At 41.6% G+C, this 18,583-nt stretch overlaps 1 protein-coding gene across 1 annotated transcript in view; it reads right to left on the reverse strand.

Moving 5' to 3' along the window:
- The window catches only part of LOC140494725 (calcium/calmodulin-dependent protein kinase type IV-like), a 145,496-nt gene extending 134,292 nt beyond the window's left edge, over positions 1-11,204 (reverse strand). The window contains exon 1 of the mRNA XM_072594263.1: positions 10,836-11,204. Within this exon, the coding sequence (XP_072450364.1) occupies positions 10,836-10,957 (122 nt within the window). The 5' untranslated portion in view covers positions 10,958-11,204. The remainder of the gene's footprint in view (positions 1-10,835) is intronic.
- Between the last annotated feature and the right edge of the window lie 7,379 nt (positions 11,205-18,583).

The raw sequence follows: 18,583 nt of genomic DNA on the forward strand, positions 1-18,583 counted from the left end.
AAGAGTCAAGGTCTTTTCCCTGGGGTGGGGGAGTCAAAACTAGAGGGCATAGGTTTAAGGTGAGAGAGGAAAGATTTAAAACAGACCTGAGGGGCAATGTTTTCTCGCAGCGGTTGCTTCATGTATGGAATGAGCTGCCAGAGGAACTGGTGGTGGCTGGTACAGTTACAACATTTAAAAGGCACCAGTACGGGTATATGAATAGGAAGGGTTCAGAGGGATATATACCAAATGCTGGCAAATGGGATTAGATTAATTTAGGATATCTGGTTGGCATGGACAAATTGGACTGAAAGGTGTGTTTCCACGTCTCCATAACTCTCTGAATTGTTCAGCATTTCCAACCTGAAAGAGATGGGGTGCAAGCTCTGAGTAGAGCCCTATCCCAAACTGGAGCTGGAATCCTCCATGCTCCCTCACAATGTGGTGCATCGTACATATTCATCAGCCTTCTTCTGACGCCTTCCATGTTCAGTTGAGGCCTCTGCTGTAGAACGTATTTAGAATCTCAGTACAGTGAGCTGTCACCGACATGATCCTTGTTCCTCACACTGGTTCTAGGCTACCCAGGTCTGGAGTCTCAGCACATTCAGATCCTGCCCCTTGATTAAAAAGGTTGAAACTTATACAAACAGACAAGTTTCTTTTGACGCTTGACAGAGTAAATTCTAAGAGGGCGTTTTCCCTAATGGGTCAGTCTAGGACCAGAGGGCATCATCACAGAATAGAAAGCAGGCAATTTAAAACTGAAATGGAAGGAATTACTTCTTTCAGAGGGTGGCGAGTCATCGAAATTCTTTTGCATCGAGAGCATTGGAGGAAGAGTCTTTGTGTATATTCAAAGCAGAGATAAATAGATCCTTGATCGTAGGGGATTCAAGGCTTTTGGGAAAGATCAGGAAAGTGGACACGAGAAGCGTTGGATGAGCCATGATTCAACTGAATGTCAGAGCAGCCTTGGTATGTCAAATGACCAACTCTTGCTCCTATTTCTAATGGGTGTTGTCTAATTTACAGGACGTGTCAGTATCTGAGCTGGTGGCTTTGAGCGTGAGAATGAATCTCAATATTTCTTCTTCCACACTGTTTTTCTGCTCTTTCATTTTTAGTCTTTGCCATCACTGTCTGGTCAGCCTGCAATTCTTGGAATCCAAAGGAGAGTCAGACTGGCCTTGAAATGTCAACTAAATTTCTCTCCCCAGACACTGCCAGATCTGCTGGATTTTTCCAATGCTTTCTGCTTTTATTATTTTTCTTGGGTATCTGAAAGGAGAAAAGTAGAAGGATAGGATTGTAATGATGGAACTGGGGGAAGGAGTTAGTGGGGAAGTGGAGGCGCATCCTCACACCACCTGCATCTTGTAAATCAGAAACGACTGATGGAATATAGTACCCATCATTCCCTTCATGGATTAAGGAAATGCATTTGTACCCATTTCCTGCCAGTTAGGTCTTCCTGCTCCAGACATGTGCTGCTTTGTCCTGCAAGTGAGACATACATGCTTCAGGAGGGGTTCAGGGGATGTGCCAGTCATAGATGAATACCTGACAACATGCAAAAGCCCTGAAAGATGGGTGTGAGGATTGCAACACAAGTCCATGAGGGTGAGGTGGAGCTATGAATTTTCAGAATGAATCGCGATTTATAGAGTTTGTTAATAAGTCAGTGATAGTGTGGGTCCTTTGGACAGTGTTTGAAGCTAGTAGTGAAGTATGGCAATTGGTTACACAGTCACTGATCTTGACCAGTCATGAAACCATTGAACTAATTTGTGGCTCTGCATCTGAGTCCATTGAGCTAGACTATTTGGTCTCAGCTCCTTCAGCAGTTTGTCCGATGGCTTTCTGGTCTCCTGTGGATCAATCACATCTTACTTTCTCTCCGTCAAGGCCTTCAGAAATTCTTTTGTACCTATTCTCTGTCATTTGTTATCATTTTTGAATGTTTTCCTGCATTAAAGTCAAGTTCAAACCACTCCTAGCAGCACAATGCATTTTCACTTTAAAGGGACACAAAATGTCTTCAGCTCATGCCTACTTCTCTTGATTTTACACCACATGCTCGCGCTGGCAGCCACTCCATATTATTATTCACATTGCTTTCACACAACAAGTTGAATGAGGAAGCCTACAGTCTGACAGCAGAGTATATGTGAATACTAATTTTAGCCTTGGGATTAGACTCCTGGATCGTTAGCACATGCTAATTCAGTGTAGGGGCAAACCTGTTTAAAATGAATGAGTTCATGGCCATGTTAACGCACCAGAACAAAGGAATTTGATATTCAAGAAACATATAGTGCAAGATTAGACAGGTCATGAAATCATATTCAAGGATTGGGATACCAGATTACCCCTTACCTACCTCTTCAGACGTTGGAAGCAAGTAAATTTCATGCTGTTTTCGAAGTCAGATGCTTATTTTTTATTTATTCATTCCTGGGGTGTGGGCTTCACTGGTATTCATTGCCTAGCATTTATAATCTCTCCAAGATTTCCCAGAGGGCAATTAAGCATCAACCATGTTAATATGGGTCCAAAGTCACATACAGTCCAGACCAGGTCAGGAGGGCAGTTTCCTTCCCTAGTGAACTGAATGGGTTTTTCTGACCACCCAACATTGGATGCAACAGGCAAGGGTAATCCAACATCATGATACCCCCCCAGTTGATTTTTTGCCCTGTCCAGTCTTGCAGTTTACTGTATCTTGAATATCAAATTCCTTTGTCTGTTGAGTTAATATGGACATGAACTCATTCATTTTAAACAGGTTTACCCATATACTGAATTAGCATGTGCCAATAATCTAGGAGTCCAATCCCAAGGCTAAAATTAGTATTTACATATCGACTGTTGCCAGAATATAGGCTTCCTCATTCAACCATTTTTCAAAGGGTTATTTTTATCTGACACATTATTGATAATCATATTCAATATTTATGAAAATGATAAGATTAGTTAAATCAAAATAACACTACTTGTAAATTGACTAAAGCCAATAAATGGAGAAAGTGAGGACTGCAGATGCTGGAGATCAGAGCTTAAAAATGTGTTGCTGGAAAAGCGCAGCAGATCAGGCAGCAAAGGAACAGGAGAATCGACGTTAAGTCTGAAGAAGGGCTAATGCCCAAATCGTCGACTCTCCTGTTCCTTTGATGCTGCCTGACCTGCTGCGCTTTTCCAGCAACACATTTTTAAGCTAAAGCCAATAAATGTTTGAAACATAGATAAATAAATAAATTTTAAAACAATGCCCACCCCTGAACCATCTTCCTTTCTTCCCTATCTACTTTTCAACTATTCTTCTTCTACTTTGCTAGTGTTACCATCCCTGAATTCTGGGAGTTACCAATGATCAGGAACTCAGCTGAACTCACCACATAAACACAGTGGCTACAAAAGCAGATCAGAGGCTGGGAATACTGTGGCAGGGAATACACCTCCTGACTCAGCAAATCCTGTCCATCATCTACAAGGCACAAGTTAGGCGTATGATGGAATACTCCCCACTTGTCTGGATGAAGCTTGACACCATCCAGGACACCTGATTGGTGTCATGCACAAGCAACAACTCCCTCCAGCACTGACACTCAGTAGCAAAAGTGTGTAAAATCTCCAAGGTGTCCTGCAGAGATTCACTAAAGATCCTCAGGCAGCACCTTCCAAACCCACAATTACATCCATCTAGAAGGACAAAGTCAGTAGACAAATGGGAACACCACCATCTGCAAGCTCCCCTCTAAGCCACTCACCATCCTGACTTGGAAATATATTGCCATTCCTTCACTGTTGCTGGTCAAAATTCTGGAATTCCATCCCTAATGGTATTGTGGGTGAACCCAAGCAGATGGGCTGCAGTGGTTCAACAAGGTAGCTAACCACCACCCTCTCAAGGGCAACTATGGACAAGCAATAAATTCTGCCCAGCCAGCGACGCCCACATTCCACAAATAAATTTTTAAAAAACTTTTGACCTGTCTCTTCATTTTCACATTCTGATTCAAAACCTATTTCTTTGTGAATGCTTTTAATCATTTCATCAACTTCTTCTCTTCTCTCTTCCTGTGGAGCAGCTTAGAATATTTTATTGCATTCAGGTACTATTCAAATCTAAGCTGCACTATCTACCTTCTTGTAATCCAATCCAACTGAGTCAAAAACAAGGAATAACTCATCATTAATGTTATTCATAAGACCTTCCTGTGTACAAGTTGGCAACTGCATTTGTCCAACTTGGGACGTACAATAAATGCTGGCCTTGCTACTGATGATCAAAACCCATGAAAGAATTTTTAAAAAAGACAAAATTTCACAAGTAATGCATTGGCTGTAAGGTTGTATAGCGTGTACCAAGGATACAAAGAACACCATATCAATTTGAAATGTCCACATTTTTGTGAGAGATCCACACTTAATTCTTCTTCTCACTTATGGGCTGGTGAGCAAATTTTGGAAATATAAATAGTAGAATTGGTTTGTTTCATCAAAACAACTAGAAACAAAACTTTTATGAACGAGCCTCAAATGGGAAGGCAAAGTTATTAGTTTAGTTGATGAGAAATTTGAATTTCGGAGTGCCTTAAAAGGAAGCCACTGTTTGTCAGTAAGCTCAGGGAGTGATTAGATTCCCTACAGTGTGGAACCAGGCCCTTCGGCCCAACAAGTCCACACCGACCTTCCGAAGAGTAACCCACCCAGACCCATTCCTCTACTCATGCACCTATCATTAGGGGCAATTTAGCACAGCCAATTCACCTGACCTGCACATCTTTGGACTGTGGGGGGAAACTGGAGCACCCAGACAAAACCCACGCAGACACGGGGAGAATGTGCAAACTGCACACAGACAGTCACCAGAGGCTGGATTCGAACACGGGTTCCTGGTACTGTGAGGCAGCGGTGCTAACCACTGAGCCACCATGTGGAACCCTTCCAAGATAGGCCCTGGAACAAGCTGGTTGATTTATGAGGAAGGATTGGACAAACTTGCTTGTTTTCCCCAGAGTTCAGTACAGTAAGGAATGATTTGATTGAAATTTATAAATTCCTGAATAGTCTTGACAAGATGGACATGCAGAGAATATTTTCCTTTGTGGCTGAGTCCAAAACATGGGGACTCTTTAAAATTAGAGGTCATTGAGTATATATAAGTCAGAGATAGATGGGTTCTTGATTAGTAAGAGGATGAAGGGTTACAAGGAGAAGGCGGGAAAATGTGGTTGAGAAACATATCAGTCATGATGGACTAGTGGAGCAGACCCGATGGACCAAGTGGCATAATTTGGCTTCTATATTTATGGCCTCTTATGCTATTCTTTATTTTTCATGGTTTTTCACTTTCTGTCCTGCTGTCTTCTAAAGATTGCACTAATCTAACTCTAGAATTGAACCTAACTTCATATATACATTAATCCTTCAAGGACGTTTAAAGTGATTGAAGCACTCATAGCAGCAAGGCCATACTTTTTATTTCTGCCCCATTCACAGCTGTTGAGTCCAACAATTAAAATAGCTGCTCACAGTGAGTCTTTAAAACTGATTTGGACCATCTGACAGGCCAAACTGATGGTCAGTGCCATCAAATAGGAATGAAGCAGAGTGAAAGACTGCACTATCCGTGTTTCTGCCAGAGCATTTTCTACCAGGAAATTGAAGGACAACTCCAAAGCATCTTCCAAAAGGTGGCGCTCCAACCTAGCAACTCCAGGATCAGAGTCCATGGAGTTTCTGACTACAAAGAAAGGTATAACTAAAGTCTAACTCTGTGGCAAACTGCAAGAACAAAATGGCAGCAATTTAGAAACTAATATATCAACACCCTGCTATCCTGAAACTTTGACATTTCAATCTAATGCTGTGTTACTACTTGGAAATTGACAGAATAATCCTGAATATGTTTGAACAATGACTGATCAGTTTCAGTCCATTCCTGGCAGACAATCCCCCTCTTGCAGCCAAACCTCCCCTCGCAGCCTCCTCCATCACCTTAGCAGAGGAGTGAGATTATCAGCAGCAAATGCAGGAGAACCAGGCTGTGAGTGCAGGAGCAGCTCCTTACAGAGACTGTCACTTCCAATTAGATGTATTTTGAACACTGTTAGGTTGGCCAGATGGAAAGCCTTATGGTGGACAATCCTGGTATAAATCTATTGTAATTTACTTGTTCTCGATCTTTTTCATTAAAAAAATTCCCTATTGTTGCCAGATTTCTTCCTTTGAACAGATTTTCTCGCTGCCTTTCTGCAGGTTCTCAGAATGGGGTGCAGTTGTCTCTGGAATGGGCATATTATAAGCCTTGCTAATTTTCCACCGAGGGATTTACAGATTGAGTGGCTGCAGCATAATTTACCATTGCAAGTGAAAAAGTGCATCTACCTTTGTTCCCACCCAATATTCTTAAACATGCATTCGTTCTGGGAGTCATTGAATGGATGTCTATAATTGGAATCATGTTTGGTTTCCTACTTTAATGTATCCCATTCTTCTAAGGACAGTGCCTTTCTCTGTCATCCTGACTCAGACTAATCGACTCAGCATAGGTTGTGAAGGGAACCTAGGATCATAATATGTGAAAAGTCACTGCTAGTAAAACAAATTCATGAGAGGTGCAGAAATAAAACACTGTTGGAAAGCATGGCGCTGGAACAAGCACAGTAGGTCAGGCAGCATCCAAGGAGCAGGAGAGTCAATGTTTCAGACATAAGCCCTTCATCAAGATTGTGGAGAGGGGGGAAGGAGACAGAGAAATAAATAGGGGTGTGGAGATAGGGATGGAGTTGGGGAAAGGTGGGTGGGATGGCAATAGGGGAATAAAAGTAGAAAGTGATTGTGATAGGTTGGTGGGGAGGGTGGAGCGGATAGGTGATAAGGAAGATGGACAGTTAAGTCAGGTCAAGAGGGCGGTGCCAAGTTGGAGGGTTGGATCTGGGATGAGGTGGGGGGTAGGGGGATTTGGAAACTGGAGAAGTCAATGTTGATGCCATGTGTTTATAGGGTCCCGAAGCAGATGATGAGGTGCTCTTCCTCCATTTGGTGAGTGGCTTTGATTTGGCGGTGGAGGAGGCCCAGGATTTGCATGTCCTTGGAGGAATGGGAGGAGGAGTTGAAGTGGTTGGTCACAGGTTGGTGGAGCGGTTTGGTACATGCAGATCAGAAATGTTCTCTGAACCTCTCCACGAGTTGGCACTCAGTCTCACCAATGTAGAAGAGACCACATTGAGAGCAGCAGATGCAGGAAATGAGGTTGGAGGGTGTGCTGGAAAATCTCTGATGGATTTGAAATTATCTTTTAGGGTCTTGGATGGATGTGAGGGGGGAGGTGTGACTGTAGGTTTTGCATCTCGTGTGGTGGCAGGGGAAGGTTAGTGACGACCTAACAAGGGAGTCGTGGAGGGAATAATCTGTGCGGAATGCAGATAGGGGTAGGGAGGGAAACAAATCTTTGGTGCTGGGGTCTGACTGTACGTGGCGAAAATGGTGGAGGATAATGTGCTGTACCTGGAAATTTGTGGGGTGGAATATGAGGACTGGGAGAGTTTTATCGTTGTTGCATTTAGGGGGGGTAGGATTCAAGGGTGGAGGTGCTGGATGTGGAGGAGATGTGATGGAGGCCATTGTTGATCATGGAAAGTGAAATAGCAATCCTTGAAATAGGATGCTTTTTCCTTGGCGAAGTTGGCCACCCCCTCCCCCTTTATCTGTCAGCTCCCTTCTTTCTCCACATTCCTGATGAAGGGCATATGCCTGAACTGTCAACTCTCCTGCTCCTCGGATGCTGCCTGAACTGCTGTACTTGCTCGAGTGCCACGATTTTCAACTCTGACTCTCCAGCATCTTCAGTCCTCATTTTGTCTCAGAAATAAAGCATGAACCAAATACCATTAACTAGCTAAACATCTCAACCTAATGCTGCCTGCAGTGATCTGATAAAGTTACACTCCCCACTAGACTGTACAGTAGCTTTGTGATACTGAACCAATGAAAAACAGGAGTCACTAGAGAAACTCAGCAGGTCTGGTTGCATCTGTGGAGAGAAATCAGAGATAATGTTTCACATCCAGTGATCCTTCTTCAGGAGAAACTAGGTTTTTCAAAAATTTTATTTTTGCTTTACGTTACTGTTTATTTTTCTCCAGTCAGCTGCATTTTACAGGTAAGCATTATTTAATCACAAACGCTCTTAACTTTTTTTAAAAAATCTGTACAATGACCAGTAAGCCACTCTCCATCTACTCGGTCTCATTCTGCTAATAACCATTCCTAAATTGCTGTCAGATTGACATCGCGCCAATAGTATAATCGCAACACTTTTGGGTAACACACCCATCAACAAATTGATGAAATTGGGTCCAATTCTGATTTTACATTGCACTCAGTTTTACTCATTATTGAAGTTCCACCTAACATTTTGGGATTTCACCTGGCCAGGTCGATTAAAATTACCCCCAATATATGTTGCCTGATTGGTACAATAAATATAATTGGAGAAAGTTCATACAAATCAGCTCAATGAATAAAGAGGTGACTGTGGCCCATTGCCCTCAATATCACTCCAACATTACCACAGCACCTGACCATTACTTAAATGATTGAAGATTATGTTATTTTCACTATTTTAACAGAAAACGCATTTCAAACATTCTTCATACAATAATTACAGTCTCTATTTTTATTAAAGAGTCTTGAAAATAGAGCAGCAATTGACATCACACTTGACCTGTTCTCGTTGGACAGTCCCTCAACAGAGTTCACCTTTGATTACATTTTGTATTCAGTCTCTTGAAACTTCAAATAAAATCAAATCTATTTGAACCACAGATTCCAGTAAAAGGAGATATTTGGTTTAAAATGGCAATGAATGCATCATCTGATCTTAGCGCAGTAGAAAAGTCTCTGAACACCAGGTGAGAAAAAAGTCTGTAAAAAAATTAAGCATTGAAATTGTAAACAGATATGTAGACATACAGCCACCCAGGAATCACTGGGTTACTGTGAAGGTCTTACTCATATCTCTGAGCTGTGGGGAATTCTGTTAAGTACATCAAGTGAGATCAGTCAGAACTCTTGCCCTCCTTTTCCATTAGAGAAAAAGAATCCAGTTAACATCATAAGCAGTAAAACTGGAATTTGATGGTAGCTTACTAACATATTTCAATTAAAAAGTTAGAACACTGAAATCTAAATTCATTATCACTCCCAAAGCTCAGGCTTCAACTTCAAAATTCAGGTGAACTTCCATACACAACTTACTTTTTAGGGCTAATAACTTTCAGTTATTGCTGAGTGGTCCCTCCAGAAGCTAATTCCCGGGCAACTCAAGAGAAACAGTTGTAGTTTGCAAATAATCTTCACCAAATTATGAGTTCAGGTCTTAAATGGATGCAGGAACTTTTCAATATTAAAATAAGCACTGCACTAATTTCAGAGACCATCATGGTCTGAGAAAAAAGCCTTGACTAATTTTTGCCTACAAAACAGGAGCAACAAGGTTTGAATATGGGCACCATTGGAACAGACTGGCCAACATGAAGCAATGGTTTTAAACTTTCCTCTTGGTAGAACCTCTTATAACTACTGTCATACTGACCAACCATTGAGTCCTCCTTTCAAATAAAGAACATGGCCCCAGAAAACACTATTGCACTTGCAGGGTTCCCCGAAAATATTGATATATTCTCAGGGTTCCTGTGAATATTGGCACACTCATTAAGATTCCCTTCAAATATTCCAGGGACACCTTGCCAAGACCAACTTGCCTCCGCTAACATCATTCGAATCCTAAGAATTTTTGATACTTATAAATAGGTCCAAATTTCCAGTGGCTCTCCATGAATACCAGTATCGCCAGAGCTCCTGCAATTACATAAAACACTTCTACGGATCCCCTACAAATTTTGGAAGACCAACACCATGCTCCCACACTGTGAATATGTGGAGTGTCCCATTTCATGAGCATATTTTAAAAAAAAAGCAAAATTTCTAGCCTCCTGTTTAAGTCCTGACACAGTCTCCAGGGGGTTCCCAAAGCCCCAACCTCTGAATAACTGTGAGCCACCAAAAGAATAACAGTGCAATCGTTGTAGAAAGCCTTTTCTTTAACTGCACTGGCAAACAGAAACACATTAGCAACTCAAAGCATTAAGCAGAAAGCAGTGAAACATCAAGCTGCAGAGATACCATACAGAGATGGACTAGAATCTGATGATCCAGTGGTCTTTCCCCCACAGTCCCCTGGACCTACAGGTATCAGATACAAGGAAACTAACATACAGAGGAATATTAGAAATTAGAATCAGAATTAGCAAAGACTGTTACAGTTTGCACATTGTATATGGAACTCTATTGATTTGAATGAGGGTCATGTGTCAAAAATATCTGACATTTGAACCTTGTTTCTAACGAGAAACTCTTGATGGGTTTAGCTGAGCATACAATGTTAAAAAAAGTAAACTTGGCTATATTAATGATTTCCATATTTAATCGAGGAAACATTGCTACTGCACATTTGCTTTTCACACTGAATTCAGCTTTTGTAAAACAATACAATCTATTTTTGTGTGAATAAAGTTTCTTTCGCAACGCTGCAGATGCGAGACTAAGAGGGAAAAAGACTATTAGTTTTTATTTTTTTAAACTCCCGATAAAACGATGCATCTTAAATAACATCTCACAGAGTGTTTTTAATGACTGTAATTAACACAGAAGCAGAGCGATGAATTGTTACGCATTTTGTGACTGCAAGACGAGAGCAGGTCAGACTGCAATCAGTCATCACATGCCACTGCCTGCAGGTACACCCCCACCCATAACAAAATATAGCCTGGAATATACAGTACCTTCCTAATTCCTGTGCCACTGTGTAGTAATCTTCAAAGGCTATCTCTCTGTGGGATCCATCTATCCAGTAATCGCAGCTCGTTCCAGACCTGGAGGCTGGCATGATGATCATGGATATCATATATATTCTTGTGATATTTTCTTCCAATCTTATTTGATGTTCCCTTTTTGGCAATATTAAGAGAAAACTGGTCCTCTAATTCGATTTTATATCTGCAGCACTGTTAATAAGTCAAAGGCAAGTGCCACATGCAATATTCTTTAATGCAAAGACCGACTGGACTGAACAACTACTTGCCCGTTCCAAAAAATCATTCTGTTTTCAAAAGAAGCTTCAAAAAGATACACCTGCCGTCTTTTTTTTTGACACTACCGAGGCTCTCCGCCCACTCGCTGCTGACTGGTGCAATGACGCCCATTGTACGTGGGGTCCAACCTGGAGTCAGCCAATGTTTGGTCAACCCAAATGTCAATCCCTTCGGCTGCTGTGACAACCAGGGCCCGGGAGATGATTGACACTTAGCGCCCACCCAGTGTCCTTAAAGCTGAGGAGTTACAAAAGTGCAATTGCTGGTTTTCTGTTTTCAATCTTGTGTTTCATTTCACGGAACGGAAAATACGGCACTCATTTCCTCTGATTGTCTGATTCTTGGCAAAAATGTGATTGCAGGACTTTGTTCACTGTTCGTATTCCCTTATGAGAAGTGATGTAGTTTTGCAAAACGGTATATTTTAAGGAAATCTATATCTTGGGGTCACGGTTGTTGAGGAAGTTACATAGAATATAGGTCTCAGAAACAGGTCATTTAGTCTAATCAGCCCATGCCCTTGTGTATGTTCCACTGAAACCTCATCTCTTCCTTCATTAAATCCTTTCACCATTACATTTCTAATTTCCTTTCCTCTCACGTGCTTATCTAACTTTCACTTAAACACAGCTACACTATCAGCCTCGACTACTTCCTGTGCTCGCAGGTTCTGTATTCTCACCACTCTCTTGGTAAAGAAGGTTCTTCTGAATTTTCTGTTTGGTTTCTTGGGCGGGATACTGATGACCACCGGGTTGTACTCTCCTTCATCATTGGAGATACTGGGCTGGATTTCCCTGCCACTATGGAGATGGGGTTGGAAGGGAGAGGTTTCCTTAATTGGGCTGGATGGGAGTAGCTGAATAAACAGAGCTCCCCAACACATTGCTGCAACTGAGGAGCTTTCCCAACATCAGGTTGGTGACAGGGCCCACTGCCTCTTCTTCAGAGACAGAAAAAACAAGCAGAATGGTTAGTGTCCCACTTGAGGATGATTTAATGATACTGCAGGGCCTTCCCACCAGTGGAGTAATTTTTTCCTGTGTATGGAGACCACCACTTTCCAGAGCTGGTTTCCAGGGCATGGGTTCTTTAGAGCTGGAGACTCTAATCTCTAGTAGTAGCCACTTTGGAGGAAAGGCCAAAATCGCAGCCATATTCTCATCGAGAGATTTTCTCTCCATCCTAATGTCCCTATCAGCTTCGAGTCCTTAGTGTAGCCCTGTGTAGGATAGCAATAACACTTCCATGGTGAGGTGATCCCTCCGTGATTTCCAATCTCCCTTGGCAGTGCAGATCCGTCCCAATGGAGTTGCTGTTGGTCTTATGGAAGCCAGTAGGAACAGAGGCAGCCAAGTAGGAGGCTGTTTTCCCAAAGATGAGCCAAGCTCACTGTCACCAAGTGTCGATTTAGGACCCCCATTTTTTCCGGATGTTGAGGTCCCAGACTCTGTGTAAGAAAATCTAACCCATCCTCTCTGTTTATCAAAAGGTTTAATAATTTTAAAGAACCTTTTTAAGGCGTCAATCAGCCTTTGCATGGTAGGAGGAAAGCCTGGTTAATAATCTTTACACCCAGAGTGTTTTTTTTACAGCCCAAGTTCAAAAATATAATAAAACAGAGGTTTCTAAAATGTAATTGTTGTTGTACATATGCTTTGGTATCACCGTGTCTGCACTGCTGTTCAAATAAAGTGTGGTGTAATCAGCCTGTGGGCGTACTAGCTAAGTAACAGTGAGAATTGCTGGGAGTCTGGAGGCAGAAATCACTGTGCATTTGGCGTGATAATTACACAATGTAACAATTCCTACAGTGCATATTATTCTTGGCTTGAATTTCAGATAGCTTTTTTTTGTAGCCCATAATAAAAATTACTTTATTGAGCTTTAAATACAGCAATGTTATCCTTTTTCCTTTTCCCCCTATAAACTATAGTGCAGTGTTCTGCATGGAGCAAACTGCTTCAAACCAGTTGTCTAATTGAAATATTGCCAAGCACTGTTAAGGGAACATCTCCAAATTCCTGACTCGGACTGATGTGAAAAACCATCACTGACTGAAGTTCCTTTTATGACTGGTAAATCCTGCAGGTGTGTCTTTTAGATCTAAATTTCTAAATGATCATTTTTTAAAAAAAGTCGTATGACATATGATGTGGGGGTGTCACTATCCAGGCCAGCATTTATTGCCCATCCCTATTTGCCCAGAGGGCAGTTAAGAGTCAGCCATTGCTGTGGGTCTCGAGTCACATGTAAGTCGGACCAGGTAAGGATGGCAGTTTCTTTCCCCAAAGAACATTGGAGTGCCAGGTGGGCTATTCCTGATGATCAACAATAGTTTCATAGTCATCATTAGACTTCAGATTTTTTTATTGAGTTCAAATTCCATCATCTGCTATGGAGAGATTTAAATCTTGATCCTCAGAACATAACCTAGGTCTCCAGATTATTAGTGTAGCGATAGTACCACTAGGCATCACCTGCCCAGGTACAAAGCTACTAGTGTACATGTTTTCATTTGAATAGTCTGATGTTTCTGTCTAATGGTTCCTACTTTTGGAGGGAGGGGGTAGCCTGGAATAAAGGGCTTGTTAAGGTGTTGGCAAAAGTGAGGACTGCAAATGCTGGAGATTAGAGTCAAGATTAGAGTGGTGCTGAAAATGCACAGCAGGTCAGGCAGCATCTGAGGAGCAGGAAAATCGATGTTTCGGGCAGGAATGGGCACTCCTGCCTGAAACGTCGATTTTCCTGCTCCTCGGATGCTGCCTGACTTGCTGTGCATTTCCAGCACCACTCTACTCTTGTTAAGGTGTTAACCAAGTGGTAGGCGGTGCTACACATCAATTATTCTTTTGGCAGAAATTTCCAAGTTGTAATTTAAATTGTACTATTATTTATTAACAGTGTCCTTTCAGAGGATTGCTTGATATTGTCCTGCTGGCTTAAGTATGTTTTTTCAGCTGTACTGTGATGCAACAGACATCGAGCAAAGACGAGATATTTCCACACTGGGAAAAAAGGCAACGATTCTATCATTACTTTGTAAAAAACATCTTAATAATAAGTCATTTGCTACGATCAGTACAAACCCCCTAACTAAAATTCATATCAAGAATAATAATAATCAAATAAATGTCTCACAATTTCGGTATAGTAAATATACACCATAAATGATAAGCCAAACTAATAAGGGATGAATTGCTGTTGTTATGACTCACTGGAGTTTTAAGCTGGAAATTGATTGCCATGACTTCAGTGTCATCACAAAAGTTAAAGATTTTATAAAGTATGCTGGGTTCCCTGATTTATCTGACTGTCAGACCCAGGTTGATAGAAAGCACATGCCAGGTTTCTATACTGAACAAAAATTACTTTGAATTAGAATTACTGTCCCTACAATGTGGAAACAGGCCCTTCAGCCCAACAAGGTCACACCAATCCTCTGAAGAGTAACCCACCCAGACCCATTCCCCTACCCTATATTTACCCCTTACTAATCTACGTAACCTACACATCCCTGAACGCTATGAGCAATTTAGCATGACCAATTCACCAAACCTGCACATAGAGTCATAGAGTCATAGAGATGTACGTTACAGGAGGAAACCGGAGCACCCGGAGGAAATCCATACAGACTAAGGGGGAATGTGCAAACTCCACATGAACAATCGCCTGAGGCTGGAATCCAACCCTTGTCCCTGGCGCTGTGAGGCAGCAGTGCTAACCACTGTATTACAAATAATTAGATTTTAGCTGCAGATAAACTGTTATAAACTGTTAGCATATACCATTTCTAATTAAAACTCTAATCCCTTTATAACCTCCCCCTTACATACACACATGTAGACAGACAAACAGACAAAGAAAATTGGTTATGGCAGAGAGAAAGAACTAGAACAAAGACAGTTCAATAGCCTTTGTTCCAGGTTCTGTGGCTGAGATGGCTCTTTTGAGTCTTCTCACTGGCTAGCACATTGCTTTGTAGCCGTTTTCTTCAGGAGCTTCCATTGGTTGGCAAGAGATACAAAGTGGATGGTTCACTTAAGAAAAGGTCTCTAACTTATCAGTTGAATGTCACAGCTTACAACAACAGGATAGATTAACTGGTTTTCTTCAGGTTTAACATTAGATTTCATTGCAGAACAGGCAGACTTCTTCTAAGCTGGGAAGAACTGGACACTTCACTCCCTCCTTCTCTCTTTTTCTCTATGTCAGCTTGCTCAATATTCACACCAACTTCTGTATGAAAAAGTTGCCCCTCGGGTCCCTTTTCAACCTTGACCCTCTCACCTTAAATCTATGCCCTCTAGTTTTGGACTGCCCTAACTGGGGAAAAGAACTTGGCTATTCACCTTATTTATGTCCCTCATGATTCCATGAACCTCTATAATGTCACCCCAGTTTAGAACTTTATCCTATGGGCCAGGCCATAAATATTTTAAAACTAATAGAATTACGGTCACTGATCCCAAAGTGCTCTCCCACTAACATCCCAATCATTTGCCTTGTGTTATTTCCCAAGAGTCATAGAACCAAACAGCACAGAAACAGAACCTTTGGTCCAACTCGTCCACGCTGAGCAGACATCCCAATCTGACCTTGTCCCATTTGCTAGCATTTGGCTCATATCCCTTTAATCCATGCTTATTTGTATACCCATCCAGATGCTTTTTAAATATTGTAATGGTACCTGCCGCCACTACCTCCTCTGGAAGCTCATTCTATATACGCACCACCCTCTATGTGAAAAAGTTACCCTTCGGGTCCTTTTTAAATCTTTCCCCTCTCACCTTAAACCTATGCAATTTAGATTTGGACTCTTCTACCCTAGGAAAAAGACCTTGGCTATTCACCCTATCCATGCCCCTCATGATTTTATAAAACTCTAAAAAGACGCCCCTCAACATTTGACGCTCCAGGGGAAAAAAGCCCCAGTCTACTCTCTCCCCATTACTCAAATCCTCCATCACAGAACATCCTTGTAAATCTTTTCTGCATCCTCTCAAGTTTAATATATTTTCCAAAGAAGGGTGATTACTATTGTATGTATTATTCTAAAAATAGCCTCACCAATGTCCTGTACAGCCACAACATAACATCCCAATTGCTATACTCAATGTTCTGATCAATGGAGGCAAGCATGCCAAGCCTCTCTTCACCACCATATCTACCTATGACTCCACTTTCAAGGACCTATGCACACCTAGCTCTCTTTATTCAGGCCCTATCATTGTGTATAAATCATGCCCTGATTTGCCTTACCAAAATGCACCACCTTACATTTATCTACATTAAACTCCATCTGCCACTCCTTCACTCATTTGATCAAGCGTGGATCAAGTTTTGCCCTTTTTCTAGTCGGACTGTTACTTGAATGGTAAAAAATTGCAGAATGCTGCTATGCAGAGGGACTGGATGTCCTTGTTCATGAATCACAGAAGGTTGGTCTGGAGGTGCAACAGATAATTAAAAAGGCAAGTGGAAAGTTGTCCTTCATTGCTAAAGGGATCAATTTTAAAAACAGGGAGGCTATGTTGCAGCTGCATTGGGTGCCATTGAGGTCAAACCTGCAGTACTGCGTGCAGATTTGGTGTCCTTACTTGAGAAAGGATGTACTGGCACCAGAGGGGGTGCAGAAGGGGTTCATTGGGTTGAATCCAGAGTTGAGGAGGTTGGCTTATGAGGAGAGACGGAGTAGACTAGGAATATATTCATTGAAATTTAGAAGAATGAAGGGAGACCTTATAGAAACATATAAAATTATGAAGGGAATTAATAAGAAAGAAGTAGAGAGGATGTTTCCATAGGCAGGTGAAACTAGGACAAAAGATCATAACCTCAAAATTAGGGGAAGCAGACTTGAGAAGGAATTTCTTCACCCAGAGGGTGAATCTATGGAATTCCCTGCCCAGAGAAGTAGGTGAGGCTTCCTCAGTAAATGCTTTTAAAGGTATGATAGATCATTTTTAAAGAATAAAGAAATTAAGGGTAATGGTGAGAGGGTGAGTAAGTGCAGCTGAGGCCATGAAAAGATCAGCCATGATGGGCCAGATGGTCTACTCCTCTCCTAGCTCTTACCTTCTTATGTACGTATAGATTGAGAAAGTTTTCTTAAATGCACTTAACAAATTCTCCCTCATAGAAGCCCTTAACACACTGAGTAACATCAAATAAGGAATCAAGATTATCCACTGAATGGGATTTCCATTTTCCAATTAACTAGAGTCCAAGCGCATGGAAAAAGACCCTTTGGCCTATCTCTCATCCAAATCTCTCATCAAACACCTATCTAATATCATCCTATTTCCCAGCATGTCATCCATAACCTTCAAGTGTTTATCGAAATACTATTAAAATGTTGTGATGATCTTTGCCTATACCAACCCTTCAGGAAGTGAGGTATCCACCACTTCTGGGTGAAAATATTTTTACTTAAATCCCCTCTAAACCTCCTGCCTCTTACCTTAAATCTATTCTCCCTCGTCATAAAGCCCTCTACCACAGGGTAAAGTTTACTCCAATGAATTTTATCTATACCTCTCATAATTTTGTAGATTTCAATCAGGATACCATTAGCCTTTCTGTTCCAAGGAAATTAACCCTAGCCTATGTAGTCTCTCATCATTCCTGACGTAGGGCTCTGGCCTGAAACATCAATACTCCTGCTCCTCAGATGCTGCCTCACCTGCTGTGCTTTTCCAGCAACATACTCTCAAGTCCCTCATCATAGCTGAAACAAAACAGCCCAGGCAATATCCTGGTGAAAAAAATCCCAAAGAACTTCAGATACTAGACATCAGAAACAAAAACAGCAATTGCAGCAAAATCACAATTGGTTTTGCAGCATCTGCGGAGAGAAAGCAGAGTCAATGTTTCGAGTCCTTGCCTCATAAGTCATTCTAGTTCAGAAAAGATTGATATATATGTTGGAGATGGTGTGGGGAGAGGGGATAGGAGTAAGTGATAGATGGAGTTGGAGTCCAGAGAGAGAGAACAACAGTTGGGCAGGTAATGGTAATGGTCAGCCTGGGAGATCAAGAGCTACAAGTGGGGACCATTAGCAACTGACAATGGATTGGTTATGACAGTAGCTTATGTGAGGACAAAGTCTGGTTTATGTGGGTTTTGGGAAAGGATATTGGAGAAGGTATTCAGGCCCTAAAATTATTGAACTTGAGATTGAGTTCTGAAGGCTGCAGAGTTTCCAAATGGAAAATGAGATCCTGGCCAGGGAGCACACTGGTGAGCTGAAGTGGCAGGCAACAGGAAACTCAGGATTATTTTGGAGAACATAGGTGTTCTGCAAAGTAATCACCCAGTCTCCGTTTCGTCTTCCCAGTATTGAACAGACCACATTGTGAGCAGTGAATACATTAGACTAGATTGAATGAAGTGCAGGTAATTGCTGCTTCACCTGAAAGATGTACCTGGGGCTCTGG

This window comes from Chiloscyllium punctatum, chromosome 24 (assembly GCF_047496795.1).
Source record: "Chiloscyllium punctatum isolate Juve2018m chromosome 24, sChiPun1.3, whole genome shotgun sequence".
In the NCBI taxonomy this organism is placed as follows: domain Eukaryota; kingdom Metazoa; phylum Chordata; class Chondrichthyes; order Orectolobiformes; family Hemiscylliidae; genus Chiloscyllium; species Chiloscyllium punctatum.